Here is a 23,989-nt window from a genome sequence, read left to right as displayed (position 1 = left end):
GTTTGCATTAAGCACTTTGCACCTGCAGGGTATGATCTACATAATAAATTACAGCATAAATCAATGCAAACCTCCTCCTAAAGGAAACACCCCCACATCACTAGAAAAGAAATCCAAAAAGATAAACTACCCTGACCTTGTGGAACCGCTCTGCCTTCCAGTCTCCTTTGCCATGCAAACAGCTCATGAAATACCCTAGGATTTTCACTCAGTGTATCAGCACTTACTTAAAAGCGATGGCACTACGTAAATACCCAGGCTACTTTTAGCTGGATAAATAGGACCTTTTCTCCTTCCTTTCAGCATAAAGGGCCCTGCACAGCCATTCGTTTGGGAGAAGAGCATCCTTTTCTGCGGAGCGCTGCAGGAGCACAGGCTTGGCACTGCAACCTAACAAGCTCAGCAAGCATTAGTCTTTATGATTACTTGGTGAATTTTTAAAATACCGAAATGTTATCCTCGGCTCTAAATAGCTCAAAGCCGCTTGCATCTTTCACCAAAGGATACGTCCCCACGGCACAGTTACAGTGACGTTAATCTCACAGCCGACAGATCCGCAGCTGTCCTCAATAGGACGACTCCCCGAGGATCCCTGTCCCACACGGGCGAGACTTGCTGCTTTAACTTTGTGTGGCTCATCCCGCTCGCTCCGTGAGCCGAGCGAGGCAGGGAGGGGAGCAGCCGTGGCTATGCTGGCCTGCAGCGGGGACGCGCTGGGATGGGATGGGACGGGACGGGACGGGACGGGACGGGTGGCAGCTGCTCGGCTCCTTCAGCTGCAGCCCCGGCGCGGAGACCTCGGATTCCAGCCGGCAGCTGCCCAGAGCCAGCTCAAAACGGGTCGGAGCAAGCCGGGGCCTGCCGGCGCACAGGGCTGCTGGCGGGAGCCGGGGCGGGCGGCCCCACGCAGCCCCCGGGCTACAGCCCTGCGGCCGAGGGGTGTCGGAAACGCAGCTCCGTGCTCTGCTTTTGCTCCTCCTGCTTCCACGGCCGCGCGGAGAGGCTGGAGCCACCCACCGGGCTGGGAGAGATGTCATCTCTCAGCCTGGCTGGGAAGCGCCTGCGGAGACCAGCGGCAGAGAGAGCTGCAAGGAAAAGGGGGGATTTGCAGCTTACAGCAGGACTCCCTCCTGTCCCTGATTCCTGAGTCTGGTCCTGCCTGGGGGGAGCAGGGAGCGGGATATGGCTTGCCATGACTGCGGGACACGGCTGAGCACGGAGGAGCGAGTGACCTGCTTGTGGTTTTGATCCCCTCTTCAGTAGCTGCGGGAGCTGCACAGTCTTGGGACTATGCACACATGCCGCTGATTTACCGCAGTTTATACCGCAGCGTAACGAAAGGGGCTCGGCTAATGCTCTGGAGACCCTTATTTAACTAGCTACTGCGGCAAGATCAAAGCAGCCTGCTTATCCCCCGATAAATGCATCGGGGCTTCTTTACCTGCAGGCAGGGTCTGCCAGCCTTTAGCCCCCCGGCATACCTGTGCCTGCCCACATGTACCAACACTGAGCTGACCTAGGCTGCCCCTTGCCACGGGCAGGGGGGAATTAATTCCAAATTCCAAGAAAATAGCAAGGCAGCAGCGTTCATGCATTTCACGGGAGCCCAGGCTGACCCAGCAGCTCCTGCTTGGCCACTCTTGGTCCGAGCATGTTTTACCTGATTGCCAACCTGCCAGTCAGCTCCAAAATGGTCAGAAAGGGTTTTCTCCATGACATTGTTTTTTCCTTTAAAAGTTTTAGCAACTTCTAACTCAAACGTATTTCAGAGTTCAGCAATCCAGCCCAAAACTCAATAGGCTGAAAAAAAGTGAGGAAATACAGTATTTGCTTTGCAATTTTTTTTTCCCCAGCCAAAACTGAAAATCTGGAGTTTTTTTGAGGAAATGAAACCAGGCAGACTTCTTAAAATATTGCATTTGGTCAGAAGCCCAATCATTCATCAAAATTAAAGGCAGAGGAATTTTTCTACCAGTCCTATGGGGCTCCCGAGCTGCAATTCACAGATTTGAAGCCCAGAAGTAACAATTACGACAACTATGCAGTGAGCTGAGACAGCTCCCAGACCACCGCCCAGGCCTGCAGCACCAGCATCTTCAGCACGTCTGCGCCGAGAGCTACTGAGGACACGCAGGAACGATGAGCCGCCAGGTCCCTCTCTGCCTCTGCGAAAGCTCAGCAGGCCTTACAGAAGCAAAACTAGAAAAACTCATAGTCGGGAGGCCAAAGGGCTCTGGCTCTGTACCAGGGTTTTTGAAAAAATGCACCAACCCCCCTCCTCCGGGCAGAAACGGTTTCTGTATCTCAGATTTTATATTTAAATTGGACGTTTTACTTAAATATATTTTATTTTTAAAGATAAGCCTATTTCACATTCCACTGAAATGACGATAACCTCTGCGCAAAGCCTGGTTGAAACAGATGATTTTAAACCACGGCATTTGGACAGGAGTCAACTCCTCCCTGCCCCGCACAAGAGCGGATCAATTGAGCAAGAAGCTACCATTTTCTATAGTCATTTTGCAGATTAAAGTCACACTTCATTTTTCCTTTTTTTGTGTTGGTAAGCTGTTGAGATAAGGATTTGCCACTAGGTCAGACTTAACAGGCCATTAATTCCACTTTCTCTGCATGGCCAGCCGACTGAGGCATATCCATCCTGGGACTGATGTGCTGCTCTCCTGACTCTGCTTCTCATTAGAGAAGCAAGAGCCTCAGTTGCGCCTCGTTCAGACCGAGACCCAGGGAGCCACAGAGAAAGCAGTTTGCTGTCCAACAGATGCTTTCTCCTTGGAGCTTTTGGAAGTGCACGCTCCCTCTTACCCTAATAGGGCATGAACGAGTCTAAAGAAATTCATGCAAGGCGGGTGGAAAAGAGATAAAGCTCTCTGCACCCTCCTCTGAAGTCAAAATGCATCTCAGCGTAATAAACACTCATGGTCAAAAATGTGTCAGCATTAATGCTCCAACTCCACAAGAGCCACGGCCAGCTTGGGCTGGAGACGAGGCAGTTCTGGGCAAGAGCTGAAAAGGGGTCTCATACATCATGCATTTAGAGCTGCCATGCGCACGTCCTCATCCGCAGGGGAGCGACACCGCAGAGCTGTCGGACAAGTCGCGCAGCTCTGCCGGGTTTCCTGATCCCAGCTCTGCTACCTGTCCCCGTGCCCTGCGCGTGGATGAGGACAACGAGCTGCTGACCCAAACCGCACAGTCTTGTCCCTGCTGAACTCCAGCAGCGAGAAGGCACCGGGGAGCGGCGAGGCGGCGAGGCGGCAGCGAGGACGGCTGTGCCTGCACGTCCGCACCGAAGGCGAGCCAGAAACAGCCTCTCGGAGGCTGCGCCCTTGGCTGCGTGCAAAGTAGGTGCAGCCTATGTGAGTTTGCTGCGGCGGCAAGCCAGGTGCACAGGGGTTTTTGAAGGGGTACCAACCCCTCCATGGGCAGCGTGCACCCTCCTCCTCCAAAACCAGGCACAAAACCAGCCTGTGCATCGGCCGCTGCCCTGCGCTCTGCCCCGGAGCCTGCTGCATGCACCTCCCTGGCACGCTCAGGCGACTGAGCGAGAGCAGCAACCCCTGAAGGCCACCGCGGGCCAGATTGCTAATGACATTTAGACCTATGGATGCCGATAGCTCCTATTGTTTAATAATTTCTATTGTCACCTTCTTCCTGCGTCCACCAGTTCAAGCGAGGGAAGTGCAGAGCCCCAGCCCCGGGCGTGTGCTAGGGATGCAGCGGGGACCAAGTGGCACGGGCACGGCAGGGGCCTGTGAGCGGAGCAGCCCCGGCTCTCCGCAGCCTCTCATCACGTCTCCGACACCGAAGCCTCCGACGCCTCCTCGCGCCCTTCATCCCGGCACCTCCATCCCCTCCGCTGCCATTAACGGAGACGCCAGCGCCAGACAGGGGGATGCAAACCAGCTGACGGGTGGGCAGTGATTTGAAGCAGGGGACTGTTTCTTATGAGCTAGATAATGGTGCTCTGGGGAATCCTGAAAGATAACAAAGTATTTCCTGCATTTATTTTTTTTCCTTTAGGAAACACAGATTTCTTATTTCAGCTCCTTTTTTTTTGGGTAGGTTACTAAAAGGAGCCTTTGTCACCTTGAAAGCACAAGAACTGTTTCTTGAGATCCCCGGCAGGGTGCTGTTTGCTAAAACAGCAAAAACAAGCCCCAAAGGGGCCTGTTAACCAGGATAACAAAGCTGCAGTGACCAGGCCCTAGGTCTGGCACAGGAACTGGGTGCCCCCATCTCCAGGTATGGGTGACACAAAGCTGCTGCGCTAAAGTCACCATTTAGGGTGTGGGGGAGGCTCGTGTAGAGATACTCCTCCTAACCGAAACAGGCGCAATGACCTAGCAAAGCTGTGACGCCAGGCACCGAGGAGACATCCGCTTCCATGCGGAAACACAGCAGCCTGGAAAACCGGGGGCAGCTCCTACAGCCATCGCATCTGATGCTGGCCCGCAGGAAAGGAGGAGCGAAGGCTTGCTTCTTGGCATTCATCCTTGATCTCAATTTATCATGGTAAGCCAGGCAGAGCAGGTCATTTGTGCTCAGCAGATGCAAATGGGAGAAGATCTTCATTCATTTTATTTCATGGAAAGGGAACGAGCATTTCTGGCACTGGTGCGGGGGAGAAAGCAGGGGAGCACGGCGCTCCCAAGCACAGTCCCAGCCGCTGGACGTTACTTAGTGTGAAAATAAATGCCAGCGAGTGAATTTCTATTAATTGAGAATTAATTAAACAAGATTATCTGCTTTTTAAACACACTAAGCCTTTTGAGAAATGCCTTTGCTGGGAGAGCAGGAGCAAGGAGCGTGCCCAGGCGCTGCGTCCTGCCCCGGCGTGCTGGCACCCAGGCGGCGGCGCGGGCGCCCTCATTTCTCCCTGCCCACGTGCGCGCTGGCTCCCGCCGAGCCGCGCTCGCAGCAGCAGCGAGGCGTTCATTCACACTATTCGGCTCACGGGGCCGCCTGGCAGCTCCGGGCAGGCCGAATACCCAGCTGTCGAGGCCCCGCGCCCGGCTGCCCGGTCGCCCCGGTCGGGTCTGGTGGCACCGTGCTCCGCAGGGCTCCCCCAATGCTGACCACCTCCCGGGGTGCAGCATCGTCCTGCCGCTCCGTGTGGACACGGGGGCAATTTTTGCAAAGCCAGGGTAGTCCTTTCCTGCCCTTCACCTCCTCAGCTCCTGCCAGGGTAAATGATACCTGCCAGGACAGAGCCCACGTGGCGGGTGCTCGGGGAGGCTCCAGCAGGCTGTACCTGTGCTTGGCAGGGGAGCGCTGGCTGGTGCATTAGGAAGCGCCGAGGATCCCCCTTTGCTCTTGCCCCGTGACATGTCGCTGGCACCACGAGCGGCCGTGGCTGGAGCTAGGGGACACCTGAGCGCGGCTGTGGCATCTTTGGTGACTGATCACACGGCTGCAGAAAGGCTGTCCCCGACTCTTCAGGCTCTCGCTGGAAGGTGAATTGCAGCCAATATCCCGCGCGGGGCAAGGACATGGTTCTGCCCTAGTAAACATGGTCACTTTATACCGCCCGCCTCCTGCGTGGACACGTTTCTCCTCATTGCACACCCATCCATCATGTGCTATCCAATCCCAGTGTGAAGGAAGTGAAATTGGGATAGCAGGGAAGGATTAGGCGCCCCTGTGCCCCAGGGAGCCGGCCTGGCTGGGGGCACCCCGAGCCCCTGCTGCAGCGTGGCCGCGGCACCTTGCTCTCCCGTCTTGTCCCTAAAGGTCCGCGAGCACACCAGGCTCCTGACATGTCCAGCTCTCACTCTTCGGCAAAAGGCTTGCAGAAACCAGGTTGCAAAAGGACATTTCAAAAAAACCTAGGATACTTTCATTGCCAGACCTCCGGAGTTTGAGCACAGCCCCGAAAATCCCAGGTCCGGATGTCCTGGCCCCGGGGCGGCCGCACTAGAGGAAGCAGCTGAGGGACAGTCACCTGCAGGACAGCCAGCGCTGGCCACCCCCGGACAAGCACCGAAGGGCTCTCGCGCCGGACGGGGCGAACGTCGTGCGTTACCGGAGAGGTGCAGCTGAGAGCCCAGGGGACAACATTACGGTTGCCTGCCTTCTCCGCTGGGGCACGGACCTCTGGAGAAGCCCGGGACAGAGGCCCCGGCGGCTCTCCGGGGCGGCGCGGCAGAGCCGTGACAAGCGAAGCCCTTCGGCAGCGGGCGCGAGCGGCTCGGCCCCACGTGCGCGGCGGCCGGGAGCTGCAGTCCCCGGCTCTCAGCTGTCGCGCTGATAAAGCGCTGCTCTGCGTTCCCTTATTTAGGCAGGCCGCACCGCTGACGCCGGCCGTTTCCGCACGTCATTTGCGCCGTACGGCGGTGTCCCCCGAGGAGCCGTCCGTCCCTGCCCGCGCAACGCAGAGCTGAAACGCTGAGTGCGCGGAGACGCAAGTAACGCTGCCCGGGAACGCGGCCGGGCAGAGGAGGCTCACAAAGCGGTACGGGAGCGGCGTTTCGCCTCCCGGCAGCCTAGCGCTCCTGTTATTTTAAGGGAGAGCTAAGACATGCTCCAGAGACGCTGAGTACAGACCAGAAACCCCCTTAGGCTTCAAGACCAGGCAACAAACTGTGTCATGAGCGAGGCCTGTGCGAGGCCACAGTGAAGGGTTTTCCCAATGCTGAACCCTCGCAGCAGTTCTGCAACATCCCAATTCACCCCCAGACTCACCCTGAGCCACTGCTTGGATGCACTTGGAAAAGTAAAACCCTATATTAAGGGATATTAATGCCAAACATTTCAAAATCCAGCTTAGAAATTCTTACAGACATCTATTCAAGTGGCAGTGTTGTAGGACCTCTGTAGGAAGTACAGTTAAAAAAAAAAAATCTAAAAACATACTCATTTTTAGTTGTGCTCTCCACTCACAAAGCATCCAGCTGCTCGGAGACTTTAGGGCTGGCATCTAAACAGGTGAAGCATAGCAGTGATTTCTTTATTGCTTCTTATATTTTGATTTCCTTTTGGTCCTATGACATCTGCAGATACATTTTAGACACTGTTAACAGGATGCACACCCTGCAAACTATCGCAGGGACTGGCCAGACCGCTGTGTTACAGGAGGCTCCGCAAAGTCCCCTCACTGATTTTGGCCATGTCACTAGGAAGCACAACTAGATACAGAAGGAAGATCACAGCCGACACTAGTCGAGTGGGACAGAGCTGGGACTGCAATATTCGCACTGCTGATTTTGTCACCCCGAACGCACTAGTTAGGAGGAAATCTGTTCTTGTTCGTGGCGCAGCTCCTGAGCGTACAGATGTCAAAATCAAAGTCCGTCCCCCTGACCCAGGCTGGCACCCTTGAAATGCAGCCAGTCCTGCGCCTCCTCTATTTGCTTATTTTATTTTATTCTGAGGAGATGAAAGGCGGCCACTTCCCACTTCCCACATCCCGCTGCCTGTTTTGGGAGGGATTGCTTTCCCCGTGCGGCGAGTGTGCACGTGCTCTGCGGTCTCGCGGAGCTGCCGCGGTGCAGCCCGCGCCTCCCGGGCATCCTGCCCACCGGCCCCCAGGGCGTCCAGCGCCCGCGCTCTGCACCGGCCCCACGGCGCGCACGAGGTGGCGGGGCAAAGCCAGCCCGGCTGGCTCAGGTACGGAGAGCAGCAGACCCGCGGCCACCCGGACCGCGGAGCAAGCTGCAACATCCACCTTCAAAGCTGGGTAACAGCCATACTGCTACCTGGGCCCGGGGCTGCGGAAAGCTGGGCTGCCAGGGTGGAACACCCCAAAGCTGCTCTTGGAGCCCCACGGTGGTCCTCAGCGGGGCGACTCTCCCTGGGGCGAAGCCCCGGCGCCTCCCGCGAGGGCCTCGGTGTCGCAGCCCACGTCCCACTCCCCGGCAGCTATTTCCTTTCCTCCCGGCGGCCGTCAGGGGACAGACGAGCCATCTGTCCTCAAGCCAACTTCCCTGCTTCGGCGACTGGGAAATGACTCCCCAGCTAGGATCCCACGACCCCGCCGGCTTTCCCAGCGACTCCAGCGGGTTTCTGAAGGAGCCCCAGACTCGGGGAGAGGGCGAGTACGGGGAGGATGAAGGCAGGAGGGGCATGTGGGCACCTCGGCCGTTAGCATCATCACCGGGTGCCGCAGGGGATGGCTTCGTTCCAGCTCCAGCGGGGATTGCTGGGATCACAGGGCTCACCCAGGCTGGCTGACGTAACACCCGGAAAGCCACGGGGCAGCCACAGTGTGGGGTGAAGCTAGTGACCATCGTACAACACCCGTTAACCCTGTCTGTGCGTGGTGGCCCCCATGCAGCAGTAGCGTGGTCTCCGTTTGCTGGCGCAGAGGCGCATTCAGCACTTTCAGACTATTTTTCTCCTGAACAACAGCACTCTCGGGGAGGATTTAAGATACTTTAGCTCACAGGAGCTTTGCCCCCTTAGCTGACCTTCAGCTTTCCGGATCAATGTGCCCCATGTTTCTGCTTCGCCAGCAGTAACTGGGCTTTGCTCACATGTCCGTGCGGGCACCCCAGGCTGTGCCGAGACACCCCGTCCCAGCGAGGGACCCGACGAGGCCAGAGCTGCGCAGCCCAGAGGACAAGGCCACCAGCGGGTCCAGAACTACAGCCAGAAAACCCAAACCGAGCACGCAGAGGGGAGGATCTGCAAACCAAAGCCCAGGCCCATGGGCGCCCTTGCACTGGAGACACCCACAGCGAGAGGAGGAAGAGCACGGTTTTCTGATGGCCACTGAACATATGTCCTTGGTCTGCCACCGCATTCAAATCCATTGTCACACACGAGACGCATGCCAGGCTTTGAAAGCACATCAGCACAGCCGTGCTGCAGAGCGCTGCAGCCTCGCGTATCTTCATATTTTGGTAGCATGCCTGAGATTCCTAAGGTGCAACTGGCAGGGGTTTGCACAGCTGCCAGCACTCGGGCTTGTTTTTCTCTAGGTTTCTTTGCCTTAAAGAGCCTTTTATGGTGCAAAAAGAGCGAATTCTGGTCTTCCCTGGATGTTGCATTCCCAAACAGTGAAAGACTGGATGTCACATTAGTTTAGCTCTGCAAGGGGCTCCCCCAAGTGCCATGAAAATCAAGCTTTCCTCCACAACAGCAAAGGTGCATGGATTTAGTCATGCTTCTGCACAGCCTGGTTGCTGGGCCACGGTAATTAGTTCCTAACGATAATCACACATAGAGGTATGTCGTACCTTCCCCGAAGGAAGGACTTGTGTGGCCTCAAAGACATTTCTTTGGGTGAGGCCATTCTGACAGCGGGAGTCGCGGTTGGGTGCTGTTAGCAAAGCAATGCCCAGGGCTCACGGGGGACTGGGGGAGGCAAATCCCCCGTTTTCTCCCCTCTGAAATCTTGGCACCATTTACACACACTGGGACTTAACGTAAACAGGAATTTGACATTAGCATTGCTTCTGGGGTAATCCAAGAGTCTCAGCTCCTAACTTTGAGTGCTGCCAGCCCCAGTGAAACCCACTTCCCACTAAGGTGAGGCCAGTTGTTCCTTGTCCTCACACACGAAAGATCCGCTTTGATCTTGGAGTGATCTCCACCGTGAAATGAGTTTATCCTGCCTTGGGTAGCCGACCCAGCGGTGAAATACAAGTGGCATTCGTTCAAGGACATGTCGGGATGGGCAGCTTCAGCAGCTGGTCCCCGCAGGCTTCGGGACACAGCACTTGGGATATGGACGGTTGCTGAGCGGGGAACACAGAGATACTCCAGGCAGCTCTGGCTGGAGACAAGGCGGTGGGGGGCTTTCAAAAGCAGGGATGAATTCTGTAGCTGCCGCGGGATTTGGGTCAGGAAAGGGATGAGACCCATCAGGGACTCTTGGTCATCAGGGCAACACCTAAAGGACGGGAGCCAGGCTGCGGTGCAAAGGCCCCAGGGCTCCAAGCAAGGACGGGTGCAGGGGAAGCATTTTGGACACGTGGATTCAGCCCGCACCCTCCGATGGACGCTGCAGTCGCAGGAGTAATGCAAACACCCAAGCTAGCAAACTTCACCTCGTGGTTATGAGCCCGGAAGTTGCTGATGGTAGTACAGCCCTTTTATAAACCTTAGCGATTCATTTTCAAAATCTGTACACAATTATTTACTGTCATGGGTGTGGAAACCGAGGCATGGGCCAAGGCCAAAGAGAAAGCTGGTGACAGAGCTGGGATTACATCTGAGGAGCCTTTCTAAGCGATATTTAATATATTTACTCTTGACTACAAAGCTGAGCTAAAAGAAGAAGGAAGCAGCATGTGAATCAGAGTTTTAAAGGGCAGCAGGAAGAGGCAGCAGCTCTGCACAGTGCAACCTACTCCAAGAAGAAATGCTACCTGAAACAGTAAATTAAAGTTTAAAGAAAGCAAAGACAATCTCCCCTTTGCAGCAGGTCCAGTACTAGCAGCATTCAGAGCTCTGAGTGCTGAGGCCCTGGATATCCGAGCAGCACCAACTTTGTCCTGTAAAATGCTTTTTAGGGATGCCCTAAGGGGGAAACCCAGATGCCGCTGCTCCGCAGCCCCCAGCCACCCTCCAGGAGCCGCAGCAATCACCGTCCTCAGCTGCACACAAAACGCCACGCGAAGAGCGAGGGGACTGCGATCAGAGGCAGCTCGGGGCTGCGTCCTCTTCCCCGGCCTCAATGGTTGCATTACACAAGGTCTGCAAGGGGAGGACTCCCTTGAGGAAAACGGCCGTAATGTCTTATTTCCTCCGGCTCCAAGGTTTCCTTAATAGGAAATTATTTCCAAGCCGCGCTCATGAGGGCTGCAGTCCCCCGCGAGGGCAGCGGGCGCATTCCAGCCCCTGATGGAAAACACTGCAGAACCGCGTTTGATCCAACGTGTAAATAGTGCGTAATAAAAAGAGGCTTATATAAACCGGCCGAGTTGTCAGGGAGCAGCTTTTGCAGCTCTAACCTCGTTATTTATGGCCGGGGAGCAGCGCGGGCGCGCGCTTCTCCGGGGCGCCGCGAGAGCCGGTGTCGGGCTGAGCCCGCTCTGCCCCTCGCCGCCCGCTCGCGCCGCGGCACGCTGTTATTTTTATCATAGCTGTCCCTGCACGGCGTCCGCTCGAAATCTTGCCGGCTTCTCTCTGCCGGTCTCCGAGGCAACGGAGCCTTGCTGCAAACAAGCACGCGCCCGCAAAACTTGGAGCCGACACGGCCGTCGGCAGGGCAGAGCCGGGGTTTCTCTGAGGGCTTTGGGGAGGGAGGCAGAGACGGCGTTTGCAAGGGCACCTTCCTGGGCGCTTGGTAATGAAGGCAGGTTAATAAAACGGCCGTAAAAAGGAGCGAGGCAGGAGAGCCCCAGGATCGCAGCGGGAAGCCCCCGCTCACGCCGCCTCCGCCACACCAGTCTGCAAGAGCCAAAACACCCCTGCGGCCCCCAAAACCAAGGCCGTGCCATGGGAACGGAGCCGTGGGATTGCTCCGTGCCTCCCGGTGGGCCTGACTCCAGGGGAACCCCAAAGGGGAGCCGGAGAGCGAGCACATGGCGTCCCGTCCTCCCCGAACCGGGTCGGGCACGTCCAGCCGGGATGGCCCTGGCCCCGGAGGGTGAAAAATCGCCATCGCTGCTGAGCAAAACCCGGGCAGGGAAAGGGTTCGACAGAGCGGCGAGGTGGAAACCGTGAGGGCTTCCACAGCCGCAGCTCCCCGAGGAAGAGGAGGAGCGAGGAGGCTCGGAGCTTCCACCCGCCAAAGGCCCCGTTCGCCGCTACTGACATCTCCGTCCACCATCGACCGGTTCGGGCAGCGAGCGCCCGCTTTAGCGAGTCGGACTACGGGGACCCGTGCCCGCTGCCTCCGTGCCCCGCGCGCAGCGGGAGGAGGAGAAGCGGCTGCCGCGGGGACGGGGCGCCCAGCTCCGCTCCGCGGCGGGCCGGCTCGGGGACCGCTCCTCGGCGAGCAGCGCTGGCGGAGGACGGGCGCTCTGCTTGGCGACCGGCAGTGACCCGCTAAACTAAACGACGATTAAAACTAAACGCCGTAAACCCACCGCCGAGCCGCAGCTGGGGGCTGCAGGGAGGGCGGAGCGTGGCTGCGCACTGCTTTTCTCAGGGGCTGCATCACGCTCGCTGCTCAGGAGCCTGTTTGATCGGCCATAGGCAAAACCACCCTCTTTTTCGCTCTGCCCTGTCAGTAAAACCCCGCTGCTGCTGCAGCGGGACCGAACGGCGCTGGGAGGCCCGGCGCGGCGACGGGCGGGAGGTCAAACGCCCGCCCGAGCAGATACTGATTGCCGCCGGGAGCTCGGTTAAACTGCGGAAGCCGCTGCCGGGCGACTCCGAGGAGGCCAAAGGCCTAAGTCTGCCTGAAAAAGGAGATGGGAACGGGGGAAAGCTGCAAGCCGGCCCCGCTCCCCCAGCAGCGAACGGCGGGGAGCCGCGCTGACCCCGCCGGCGCGGCGAGGAGGGGCCGGCGGCAAGGGCGCCCCGCCGCCGGGTGCCTGCATGTCGGCGGCCCGGCGCGCCTACCTGGAAGCCGCGATCTCCGACTTCTGCCGGGCGATGGCGGCTGCCCTCTGCGCCCCCTCCACGCTCCGGTCCACCTTCTGCCGGATCTTGGCGCTCTTGAGGGGGATCACGCGCTTCTTCATGCCCTTGACGAGGACGTTGTGGCGGTACTTGCCCTCCTCCTTCTTGCCGTCGGGCAGCGTGGTGCAGCCGTAGCCGTGCCGCAGGTTGTCCAGCCACTCGCCCTCGTACTTGAGGCCGCTGGACCTCTCGCTCACGCCGAAGCCCGAGCGCTTGTCGTTCTTCCACTCGCCCATGTAGGTCTCCGTGGTGGTGGCGTCGATGTCGGACTCGAAGGGGGGGAACTCCTCGCCTTCGGCGCCCTCGCCCAGGCTGACGGTGGAGGTGGCGTCGCTGGCGGCCGAGCTGATGCCGCTCTCGCTCTTGAGGAAGCTCACGCGGCTCTTCTGGCTGGCCAGGGACGACTTGGACTCGGATTTCTTCAGCTTCCCCAGCAAGGAGCCCCTGCGGAAGAGACCCCCTTTCTTGGACTTGCCGGCCTCGGCGTCCGCGTAGAGGCTGAGGGCGAAGCCGCCGCGGGTGATGGTGGGCGACATGGGGAGGCTCTCGGGGTTGGCGGCCGGCGAGTCCTGCTGGGGCAGGGTGCCGTTGCTGTGCTCGCTGCGCAGGGAGGAGAGCGAGGTGCGCAGAGGCGAGCGGACCACCGAGGCCATGCCGTAGGGCACGCTCTGCCGCACGCCGTAGCCGTGCCGCATGCCGTTGGTGAACTGGCCCTGGTACGTTCCTGCGGGAAAGAGAAGGGACCCGGTTAAAGACATCTTTTCCCTTCCCACATGCATGAATCCAGCAAATGAAAATGTGCTACGCTGCCATGCCAGCTTTAGATGAGATGGGTCCACCTTTGCCTTCCCTAGAAAAGAGAAGCCCAAACCGCACTATTATTTACCTGTTTGCAATAGCCACAGTCCCAAGGTGGAGCGCCAAGGGGAGCGAGGACAGAGGATACAAGCCAGAGTAGGTGACAGGTCTCCTTTAGCTCACCAGAAAGGGGCCAGAGTACCAGGCTGCACCAGTGCAAACCCAAAGCAACCTTGACGGACATGGTCCAGATTTACACCGGGGCACCTGGAAGCAGGAGGCAGCCGCAGTGAGGCTGAGCCTGGGCTGCGCTGTGCGGGTGACAGCAGCCCTGTGCGTACACACGAGCCGATACGGCACAGCGCTCCTTGGCTCGGTGACAGTCCCCTCCAGCCCGTTCTGCAGTTTGTCACTCGCAGGCCTGCCAGGACGCGCTCTTGACCCAAGAGACGGGCACCTGGCCATCGCCCAGGGTCCCCAGTGCACCTGCAGCAGCAGCATCTTGTCCCTGACGTACGTTTTGCCCACAGTCCCAACACCAAGAAGCGAGCCACGCTGCACGGAGGGAGAGATGGGCAGAAGGAGAGGACGGGAGAGCAGCAGCTCTGGGAAGGGTTCCCCCAGCTCTGTCCCCATCTCCAAAAATCACAGCCCTGTCCCCCTTCTCCTGACCCAGCTCAGAGACCACGCATGTGACGGAGGGGAGGCCACAGAGATGGACGTGCTTGCTAGGGGACTGCACCCAGGGGTACAGGACCCCGCTAAGAGCCACCAGGACAGCTCGAAGGATGGGGAACAGGAGATTGTTCCTCTACTGGCCAGACCCTTCCCAGGTCCGCGCCCTTCTGTGAGTACAAGAAGGCAGATGCAAGTGCCAGAACGGCAAGTTGAAGACAACAGCTCTGACCCTTCTCAACAGGATGTCAAGGGACTTAAATTATCGAAACCCTCCCGAGAAGAGCTCCTAAGAAGAGCAGGATGGCCGAGGAGGGGAGCCTTTACCCCCCCAGCGGTGGGCGCTGAGCCTGGCCGGCCGGGGCTTCCTAAGAGCTTCCTGGGGATCCGTGACATCCTCCAGCCCCAGGGACCCACGATGTCCCCCAGCCCCTGCACTGGCAGCCCGGGTTTCACGCGCCGTAGATACAGTTGCCTCAGTAACCGGCAAACCACCCAAACAAAAGCGGCATTCAGCTCCGCGCCGTTCTCCTCCGCGCTACAGAGGCTGGAACGGGCCAGCCCTGCCCGAGACCCGCAGCGGCAGGGCAGCCGCCCGCGTAGCCCCCTGCCCCGCGCGGAGGGGGGGGTCTGCGGTGGCGGCGCTGGGGGGCAGACGCTGCCGGGAAGCCACCCCACTCCGCCGTCCTCCCGGGAGCGGTGTCGTGCAGGCAAACGGCCAGCTGCGCAGGGAGCATTTGCACGGGCATCTGTCCCAAAGCGCCCGCTTTTCATTAGGCAGCGACAGTGATTTACCAGGAAGGACTAACTCTTAGGGATGTGAGCCCTTCCCGGCGGCAGCGTTCCCCGGGGCCGAAAGGCCCCCCCCCGAACTCCCCCCCAGAAAGAAGGGGGCAACCTGGCTTCAAGGCATAACTTTCCACATTCAGACGCTGTTACTGAGACCAGGGATGACCCCACTCCCCGGGGATCAAATCCCATTCCTTCTTTGGCGACGGTGGGAGTGCATATTTTAGCAGTCTCCCAGGCCACTTCTGCGGCATAATCTCCCAAGCCTCAGGTTTCGCTGCAAGCCGCTTTGGCCCCGTCTGCGGGGTGTTGGCTTACAGCGCCGGGGGCCGGGAAAGGCAAGAAGCGCCCGCGCCCGGCAGCACCTGCTGCCCCGGCTAGCAGCCCCCCGGGCGTCGGGGCCGTGGGGACGTGCTCACCCGCGCCGCGGCTCTGGGACGGGGGTTGGGGGCTCCCTGCAGCTTCGCTTTCCCTGCTGAGTCTACCAAAAGCAACAAGGGTTCAGGCTGTGTGGAGTATCTGCACGCTGCGGCCAGGCGCCCAAGGGCGGCCGTCTGCCAGAGCAAGGTAGGAGCGCCCTGCTTCTTGGCATAGTTTTAACCATTTCTATTAGGAAAAAATAAGGCGGGAAGGGCAGCACAGGTTGGTAGTTTGGGCATGAGCTGGAAGCCAAGGACCATCATCTGAGGTCTGCTACACCCCTCCGGTGTACGCATCTGGGCAAGCTTCTCACCCTGCTGGGCTCCCAAATCCCTCTCTGTAGAACCATGACAACTCATCTTCATAAATCATAATTAAAGAGCTACAAAGAACACACATACTGCCCCCATTTTCCTCCCCACACCTTCCCCATGGCGAGCTGGTGAATTCAGAGCTTCATCTCCGCTTGTGCTATGGCTGCGACCGGCGAGCAGGGCTGACACGCGATAGGGGTGACATTAGAGGCCTCCTTGCAGGGTGGGACAACCTCCAGCCGTGCTCGATGCCCTGCACGTGGACGGCTCCGTCTGCTCTTGCCACCACATTAACCATCTGGGAGAGGCGTTCTGGGAACATCCTGCAGGACAGGGAGGCTCAGCGCCACCTCGCCCTCCAGCAAGCCCCTGACTCCTTCCCTTCTTCCCGACTGGTGCCAAGGCCACCTCCCAGCCGGGTGGGAAGGGAAAAGCCACAAGGCAGAGCAGGCCTTTGAGCAGCAGAGATTTAGGTGCCTAGTTCTCCTTGGCACACAAGTAAACCTTGACCATGCATCTGCACAAGGTGTTGGGCAGACCATCCCTTTAGGTTGGTTTAGGCTGCCTGATTTAAGCCTGTATTGGACAAGTGACATTTCCTCTCCAGAGTGTGGTGTGACCACAGCTGCCAACCACATCCAGCTTAACGGAGGGCACCGAAACACTGCAGGCACCCAGAAATGCAAAACAAACACGGAGCCAAGTGGGCACCAGAGCCAGGGCAGGAGGAGGCCTGGCTGGTGAGGGGCCACCAGGGTCCATGCTGCTTCCCAAGTCAAAGCCAACAGTGCCCAAGCAGAGCCACAGAGCACGTGCTGGGGCAGGGCAGGGGTGAGAAGGGCTCGACGTGCGGGCTGTCCTGCATCGGGGCTGCCGGGCAGCCAGCACGTGGCACAGAGACAACGCGGCTCCTTCCTCGTCACGCAGCAAGAAACGGCACCTGGGAAGAGCTCACGGCAAAGCACCCTCCTCTCCCTCTTAGCAAAGCCCAGCTAGCGCCGCGGAGGGGACGCGGCTGAGCAAGCCCAACGGGAAGGCGGGGGACAGACACGGTCCCTGTGCCCCTCGGAGGCACCGTTCTCCTCTCAGCCGCCCCAATGCCAGGCAGGCACAAACTCTGCCGTGGTCAGTGCAGCTGCAGCAATACACAACTGGTTCTCTAGTGGGAACCACCCACAGCACCAGCAGTCAGGGCTGCTGGGATCCAGTCCTGGTGCTCCCGCTGAGCCACGAGTGGCCTTGGCCAGCTCATTTCATGTTTTCCTGACTCAGTTTCCCACTGTGGAAAGAGCTCTCCTGCTTTCCCAGCTCTGCAAGGGCTCCGGCAGCTCAGCCCATGAGCTCGCCCCGCTTCCGCGGCGGCCAGGCACCAGCACCCAGCCAGGCAGCTTGGGCAGGGCCGCGGCCGCCCAGCAGCGCTCGGCTTCCCAGCCGGACGAAACCGCTGCTGGGGCGAGCTCGATCTCTGCTCCGTAGCCAAAGGGTTCTTCTCATGGCAGAAAGTGTCCCCTGCTGTATGAGCAGGCTGATTTTACATCGCAAGCTTTGAGCAGAGACAGGCTCCTAGTTGCCTGTGCACCGAGTTCAACAGAACGGGGCTGTACCAGCTCGCTCTGCATCACGGACACGCTCCGAGCACACCCGCATGCATCTGACCCTTAGCTGCCTTGTGGGCATCAAAGCATTCTGCAATTTGAAAAAATATATATCAATGGTTTTGATACTAAAATACACAAGCAGGAGCTAGGACTGTGCAGGTCTTTTTTTCTTTTTCTACCTGATTCAGAGTTGCACCAACTTCAGTGATTGCTTTGGTGACCGAGTGGCTCTTTCCAGGAGTTTGATTTTGCCTGAGGAGGGCCCGGCTGGCCGGGGCGGCAGCCAGCCCGCTCGCCCTTCCCCCAGCACTCTCCTGCCCCAGCCCAGCAGTACAGCTCAGAAATTTTGGCTTAGAAAGTTTGGCTTGGAAATTCTCCCATGGAGTTTTGCCCTCTTTCCATTTTTCTTTAAAATTAGAGCGTTACAATGCGCATTTTCATGGCAAAAATACACCTCCCTGTGCCTGAAACGTGCTTTTTGCTTTATGCCTGTAGGAACAGCAAAGAGAGGCAGCAGAGGGGTGGGCCACGAGGACAGCAGTGACAGGGCTCAGCTCCACGCCCGGGGCTGCAGGCCAGCACAGGCGAACCGGCTCCAGAGCTGCAAACGGCTCAGAAAAGATGACGTGAAATTAGTCTTAAGAGTTGCATAATGAGATAATCTTCTTTGCATGAAAAACTGTACGCGACTGGACTATCAGCTTTGTCCGGGGCAGGAGGCTGAAGGCAAAGGAGCGAAGCCCCGGGGTGGGGACGGCGGGGGCTGCGGCAGGGTCTTTCCACCCGGCTCGGTGATTCATTTCCCTCCCTGCCTGGGAGAGACGCTCTAGCACGGAAAGGCGTTCGCCTCCCCGCCGCTCTCCTGTGGAAACGCAGCCGGGGCCGGCCCGAGGGAGGGCCGACGCTCTCGGTCTCTCTGTAATGGTGTGCGTACCCTTCCCAGTGACAAACAGGCCCTGGGCATGATGTGACGTGGGACAGGCAGGACGCAGAGCTGCAAGCCGACGCGGCCACGCTGCTCACAGGCGGGACAGGCAGCAGGAATGCAGCCCTGCACCCAAACCGCTGTAAAAAAGCGGACCATCTTCTCACGTGAAAAAAACCCTCTATTCAGGATGAAGCTGGGACAGGGCCTCACCGCTGCCTCGCCAGCCCCGTCTCTCACCACGGCAGCCCGAGCTCGAACAGCCTGATCCAACCCGCTGGCAGACGAGGTCCGTCTTCTCCGTCTGCCCCTGAACAGAGCAGGGAGGGGGACCCTTGCTACGCGTTTTCATCGGAGGGGAAGGATCGAGCTGCAGCGATGACTAAAACATTGTCCCCGCAGACCTCCCTCCCCAACGCACCGATTCCCGGCCGACGGGGCGGTGGTACCCTCCGGTTCACCCTGGCAGCACGTCAGTCCTCCTGGTAGTAGCTCGAGGGCAGGAGGAGACGGTGCCGGGCTGCGTCACAGACAAATCCTTCAGCTCCCGGCGCGCACCCAGCCCCGCCGGCGAGAGCCCGCTGACAGCGGATGTCACCTCGCCCCTTCCCAGGCTGCGCCTGAGCTCTCGTGTGATTAGCTATGAATGCAAATAATACAAACAACTGGGTAAATAATGCAAACAACTCAAATAGTATCGCTGTCTTACAATCATCTGCTGTCGCCCTGATACAGTAATGACAGACGTGTTGGGAGAACGTAGTATGAAAGGCCAGACGCATTAAATCGTGCACAGGGCCATGTGCAAGACAGACAGAGCAGTGAAGCCTGGTGCTTGCTGGTGGTGTCAGTGTCACCAGGGGAAGGACTGCTGTAATACTGCCTGATGGTTTCGGCTGGAAATGAAAGGGAAAAAAAATGGAGAGGAAGAAAAGACACAGCATTAATTCCTGGGTTAAATTCAGCCTTGCGGTAACACTGCTACGGAGGCAGCCTGGGCTGTAGGACTCCAAATGCTGGACGAGAAAACTGGGATTTGAGAGGCCCTGCTCCATTTCTGGTGTGTTATGTGACCTTTGACAAGTTATTCTGCCAGTCTCAGTCACATGGAGAGAACTCCACTTTCCTCGTAAAGCACCCGAAGATCTCTGGAGGAGACGTGCTGCGGAGGTGGTGCCGCTCCCAGCCCCTCGCTGAAGGTGCACCGGACCTGGTGGGCCGCGAGAGCGCCCGGAGCTCCCGGCACCTGCGAGCGCTGCCCCAAGTCGGCTGCCAGAGCGCGACCGACCCCAGCGGCTGTGCTGCCTGTCGGCTGCCCTTGGGGTAGCGCAGCGAGCGAAACCAGTCGCCCTTCCTGCTTCAGCTCCGGCGAACCCCCTTCCCTTTCGCCCCCGGCGGCAGCTCCTGCCCGAGCCCTCAGTCTGCGCTGCCCGGTCCCGTACGTGCAGACACAAACCAGCAGCGTCTCGGCTCCCCTCGGAGCACATTCCTGCTTCCCCATCGCTCCCGGCGCTGCCCAGGGGCGCTCTGAGCACTGGCTGCTCCCGCACCCGCCGGGCCCCTTCCCGCAGCGCTTTCGCTGGCCTCGGCGCCGCCGGGGCTGCGTCACCTCTGGGCAGAGCCGCGAGCCCCGAGGGTCCGCGTGGCTGCGCACCGCCTCATTTCGGATTTGCCTTTTAAGCACACTTCCTCGTTTCTTTTCCCCTTTCTCGTGGTCTCGTGATCGCTCAGTGGTCTAATTGTTTCCGCACACGGTTAATTTACACCACTGTTTTCTTTCAGCTCCCTAGAAACCAAACTGCAGCATCAAAAATAATAAGTTGGTTTTAGGATGCTTTGATTGAAAGCGAGTTCTCCCCACCATACATATATGTATATATAAAAGGTTATTTGTAAAGCAAAGCGTAGGTTTGGTCCTGAATCCTTTGTCAGCAGTAAGATTCTGCACTAACAGTGAGATTTTTTTCTGCAGTCAGATTTGACAGGATCAAGCACTCCGAATCAAAAGACAAAAATGAAGTCCTCCTTCTAGTGGAGATAAAATTTAGAGGTGGAAGTCAAATAATTAGATGTTTACTTCTAACTCATGCTGTAAAGCGGTGAGTTCCTTCATGCAGAGCCTTCCAAAACCCAAATCACCTTCTTTAGATATCATATCCTGCCCCTATAAGGGGCTCCAAGCCCTTTGCTGGTAATAGAAACAGACACACACATATATATTTAGCTTGGATACCTAAGGAAACATATCATAGTGTTACTGTATCTGCCTGTCCATACCCAAGGAGCTCTGAACCCCTCCCTGACTTCAATCAACTTCATGGAAGGAGAGCTCTTTAAGAGATCGACCTCCCACAGCTTTCATGAAGACGGGCATTTGGTAGAGGAGAATAAGAGAGCGATACAACCAGTGCCTGGGCTAAACCATAACGTGAATTCACTTCTTACTAAACACCAAAAATCTACATGGGATTTCACAAGAAAAGCTTCACTCCAGATCCGGGCTTTATTTAGACACTTAACTCAGCCAGCCGCAAGACACAAATCACAGGCAAGCCAGTTTCCTCATGCACCGATTTAAGTATATTTTAAAACATGAGAATCAGCTGCATCTCCATTAAATCTGCTTATGGCCCAATAGTGACCTAAAGCTTCTAGTGAACTGGCAAGAGCCCCTTCTTCCCAGCAACCTCTTTTCGCATGGCTGGCTTCCAGGGGGCTTGTGAATCACATCCCCTACTCGAGAGATGGCAGGTTTCCAAAGGGTTTCCAGATGTTTATCTTGGCAACCTCTGATTCAAATACTAACAGGTCCTGTTAACAGTCTGGCCACATCTGGATCTTGCAGATGGTTACTATGCACAGGTGAGAAGACAATACAGGAGCAGATCCTGCAAGTTAATAAGGTAATTCCACCTCTTTCCCTTATGCTTGATGTTGGCCAACAATCATAAACTTGGCTTCAGATGTAGCTTTCTACGTGTTCCCTTCACATCAGAGATGTTCATACACTGAATGAATTGCTCAGACACAGACCAGCCAGGACCTGGTCACCGAAAGCAATGAGCAAACGCTTGGCAGCTGGATCCCTCTGTGTTGTGAACTTCTCAGGCCTCACAAGGTGGGTCTGGTTGGGCACTCAGGTGGCTGAGCTTCCCCACTGCCCACAGTGGCTTTGGCAGGTCACATCTTTATGGGTCAGGGCTAAACTGGCAGCTTAGTACTGCCCCAGGGATCACGTAGACAGCACATTCCTGAGTATCGGACAACACCCAGGGAGGGCTGGGAAGTGTTATGCTGGCAGAAATGCTATCTTATATATCCATATAGGATAAAATCTTGACTCATGTTTCCCCCTCTTTCTGTTCCAAGTGCTCGGTACAAGATCTAATCAAATTCCAACTCCTATGTCATGTTTTGCCTCTTTAGACTCTCCTGCACATTAACCTGAGATTCTGTGGCACTGTACCCTCAGAAAAAGATGCATTTTAGTAATCAGTGAGGAAATGGCTGTGAAAATGTATATGAGACTTTGAGGTCTTCAGAATTAAAGTTACTTGCATAGAAGATATTCAGCAGGCAACTGTTGCTTACAGTTATCAGATCACTACACATTATTAGTCAGACACAGCTTACACGTAACCTACAGGTCTTAAGTCAAGATGTTAAGCTTTTGCAATGCACAGCTGCTTTGTAAGTACATATATGTTTTAGCCTTAACTTTTGATATCTCTGTGCAACACGCACAATTTGAGTGCTTTCCAGTGGCATAAATCAATGGCCACATGGCAGACAAGCTAAAATTTAAGGAGCTGGAGAGATGAATCAGTTCTGGGCTGCATCTACACTGACAACCTCAAAGGGCACAAACAAAATGAGTTAACTTGAAGACTATGTTCCCAAGCTTAAAGTTAGCCAAGTACCTAGGGAACTTGTTGAGAAAAATCTATATATATATAAAAAAGCCTAACTCTGACAGCCAGTATCTTGAATTAATCCATTTTTCTAATGTCTATAATTCAGATGCTTTTTATTCTGATGATATATACCATTACTGTTATTTTTCTTCATAAACAGACTCCATTGCATGTCCTGGATAAATATAGTTGCAATTCTGATACATATTTTGAAGGGTATTTCTTTCAAATCACCCTCTTTATTTAGCTATCCTAAATATGGCAGCCTGGAACATTACAGTATTGAAGAGCTACAGAATTACTAGCACAGGGATTCTTGTGATGTTCCCAACCCCAAATGTGCCACTAATGCAAAAACACAGTTAGACTAAGCATTTACAGAGGGTACAACAAATATCTGACTACTCCGTGCATTTGTGTACTAGCAGGGGTTGAGAGTTTCAAAGTAATCTAAGGGATTTATTTTAGGGAAAGACGTGTGACTAAGTATCCTAAACGGCTTTGATAAACTCAACCAGAATGTTTCAGCAAAGCAGATGTTCAGGCATCCGTTCAGCGACACGCGAGCGGTATTTAATACACAGACACAGTGCGCTACGGTGCTGTAGGTGGCTTATATCCAACGTGAAAACATTCACAACTCACAGGCCAATGAGAAAGTTAATGGCTTGCTGCAGTCGCTAACCAGCCAGGAGTTTCTGGTTTAGTTCAGCGATGGACTGGAATAATCTATCACTGGAAAATCCAGAGTCGTGGACTACAGAAAATAAAGACTGCTGATATTTACTATCGATCCTGACACTCGAGGATGGCTTTCAAGGGAGGGATGGCAGGGGTAACACTCACTGCTACTCCCTCGCGTTGGGAGCACGCAAGCAGCACATGCTGTGCTCTCCCAGGGGACAGCTAGACTGCAGAAATGAGGGCACGGACACACTTTTAAAAGGCAGTTCCACCCCTATTTCTCCAACTCAAGCACCAGCACCAGAACGGCTGGGTGCAGTCCCTCGTGCCTGTCCAGACCTTGCTGGCAGGGATGGGATCAGGTAACCCCTCTGTGGGGACGGCACGCAGCCCCTGCCACCACAGGCCAGGTACCGTGATGTCAGACACCCTCTTGACCCCTCCAGAGTCACCCTTACCTCCGTCGGCGTACGTCTCGGTGCCATAACCATCCTGCAGCCCGTTATTCCAGGTACCTTCATACTTGGCTCCGCTGCTCATGCTCTGCCTCGTGCCATACCGTCCCTTAAAGCCATGGGTCCACTCGCCTCGGTAAACCCACCGTCCTTTGGTCTCGATTCCTAGGCCGTGCCTCTTGCCTTGGGACCAGTAGCCTTCGTAGGTGTTGCCGCTGGGCCACGTGTAGATGCCCACCACTTCGAAGCCGTAGTTCCAGGAGCCCGAGTACTCGCCCTGGCCCTTGGGGCCGGTGCAGATGCCGTGCCCGTGGGCTTTGCCCCCTTCCCAGCCCCCGCAATAGGCGCCTCCATCGTCAAAATCGAACCTGCCTCCGCTCATGGTACCCCACAGCCCCGAAGCCGCCTCGCTCCTCTCCCTCGGCCCTTCTCTCGCTCGCCCTCTCTCCGCCCTCCCCGCTCAGCTGGGCAGCTCTGCCAGGGGCAAAGGTTTGGGGCGAGGGAGAGGCTGCCACATCGCCGCAGGAGCCGGCAGCAGGCGCCTGCCGGGGCGCCTCGCCTTGCCCGGCCGAGGGGCCGGGGGGTGGGAGGAAGGAGAAATTGGAGGGAGGGAGGGAGGGAGGGGAGAGGAGCGCGGAGGAGGGGCGGGCCGGGCCGGGCCGGGCCGGGGGCGGTGAGCGCCCCGGGCACCGCGCCGGGGGAGCCGCGCCGCACGGAGCCGAGCCGCCCCGCGCCGCGCCGCTACCTGCCCCGGCGCCGCGCCCCCGCCCCGCCCGCCCGCCGCGGGGCCCCGCCGGCACCGGCCGAGGAGGCGGCCCGCAGCCCGGCCCGGCCCGGCCGCGATCGGCCGCCGCTGCCCGCCCGGCGCCGCCCGGCTCGCCGC

General features: G+C 57.2%; 1 protein-coding gene across 1 annotated transcript in view; it reads right to left on the bottom strand.

Moving 5' to 3' along the window:
* JPH2 (junctophilin 2) overlaps window positions 1-23,707 on the bottom strand; it is a 40,137-nt gene extending 16,430 nt beyond the window's left edge. Inside the window, exons 1-2 of the mRNA XM_067307781.1 lie at window positions 23,110-23,707; window positions 12,475-13,258 (exon numbers count right to left, since the gene is read on the bottom strand). Of these exons, the coding sequence (XP_067163882.1) occupies window positions 12,475-13,258; window positions 23,110-23,488 (1,163 nt within the window). The 5' untranslated portion in view covers window positions 23,489-23,707. The remainder of the gene's footprint in view (window positions 1-12,474; window positions 13,259-23,109) is intronic.
* Window positions 23,708-23,989: the final 282 nt, after the last annotated feature.

Source organism: Apteryx mantelli, chromosome 18 (assembly GCF_036417845.1).
Source record: "Apteryx mantelli isolate bAptMan1 chromosome 18, bAptMan1.hap1, whole genome shotgun sequence".
Lineage (NCBI taxonomy): Eukaryota > Metazoa > Chordata > Aves > Apterygiformes > Apterygidae > Apteryx > Apteryx mantelli.
Note: the sequence above shows the minus strand (reverse complement) of the source record. Positions and strands in the feature narration are given on the sequence as shown.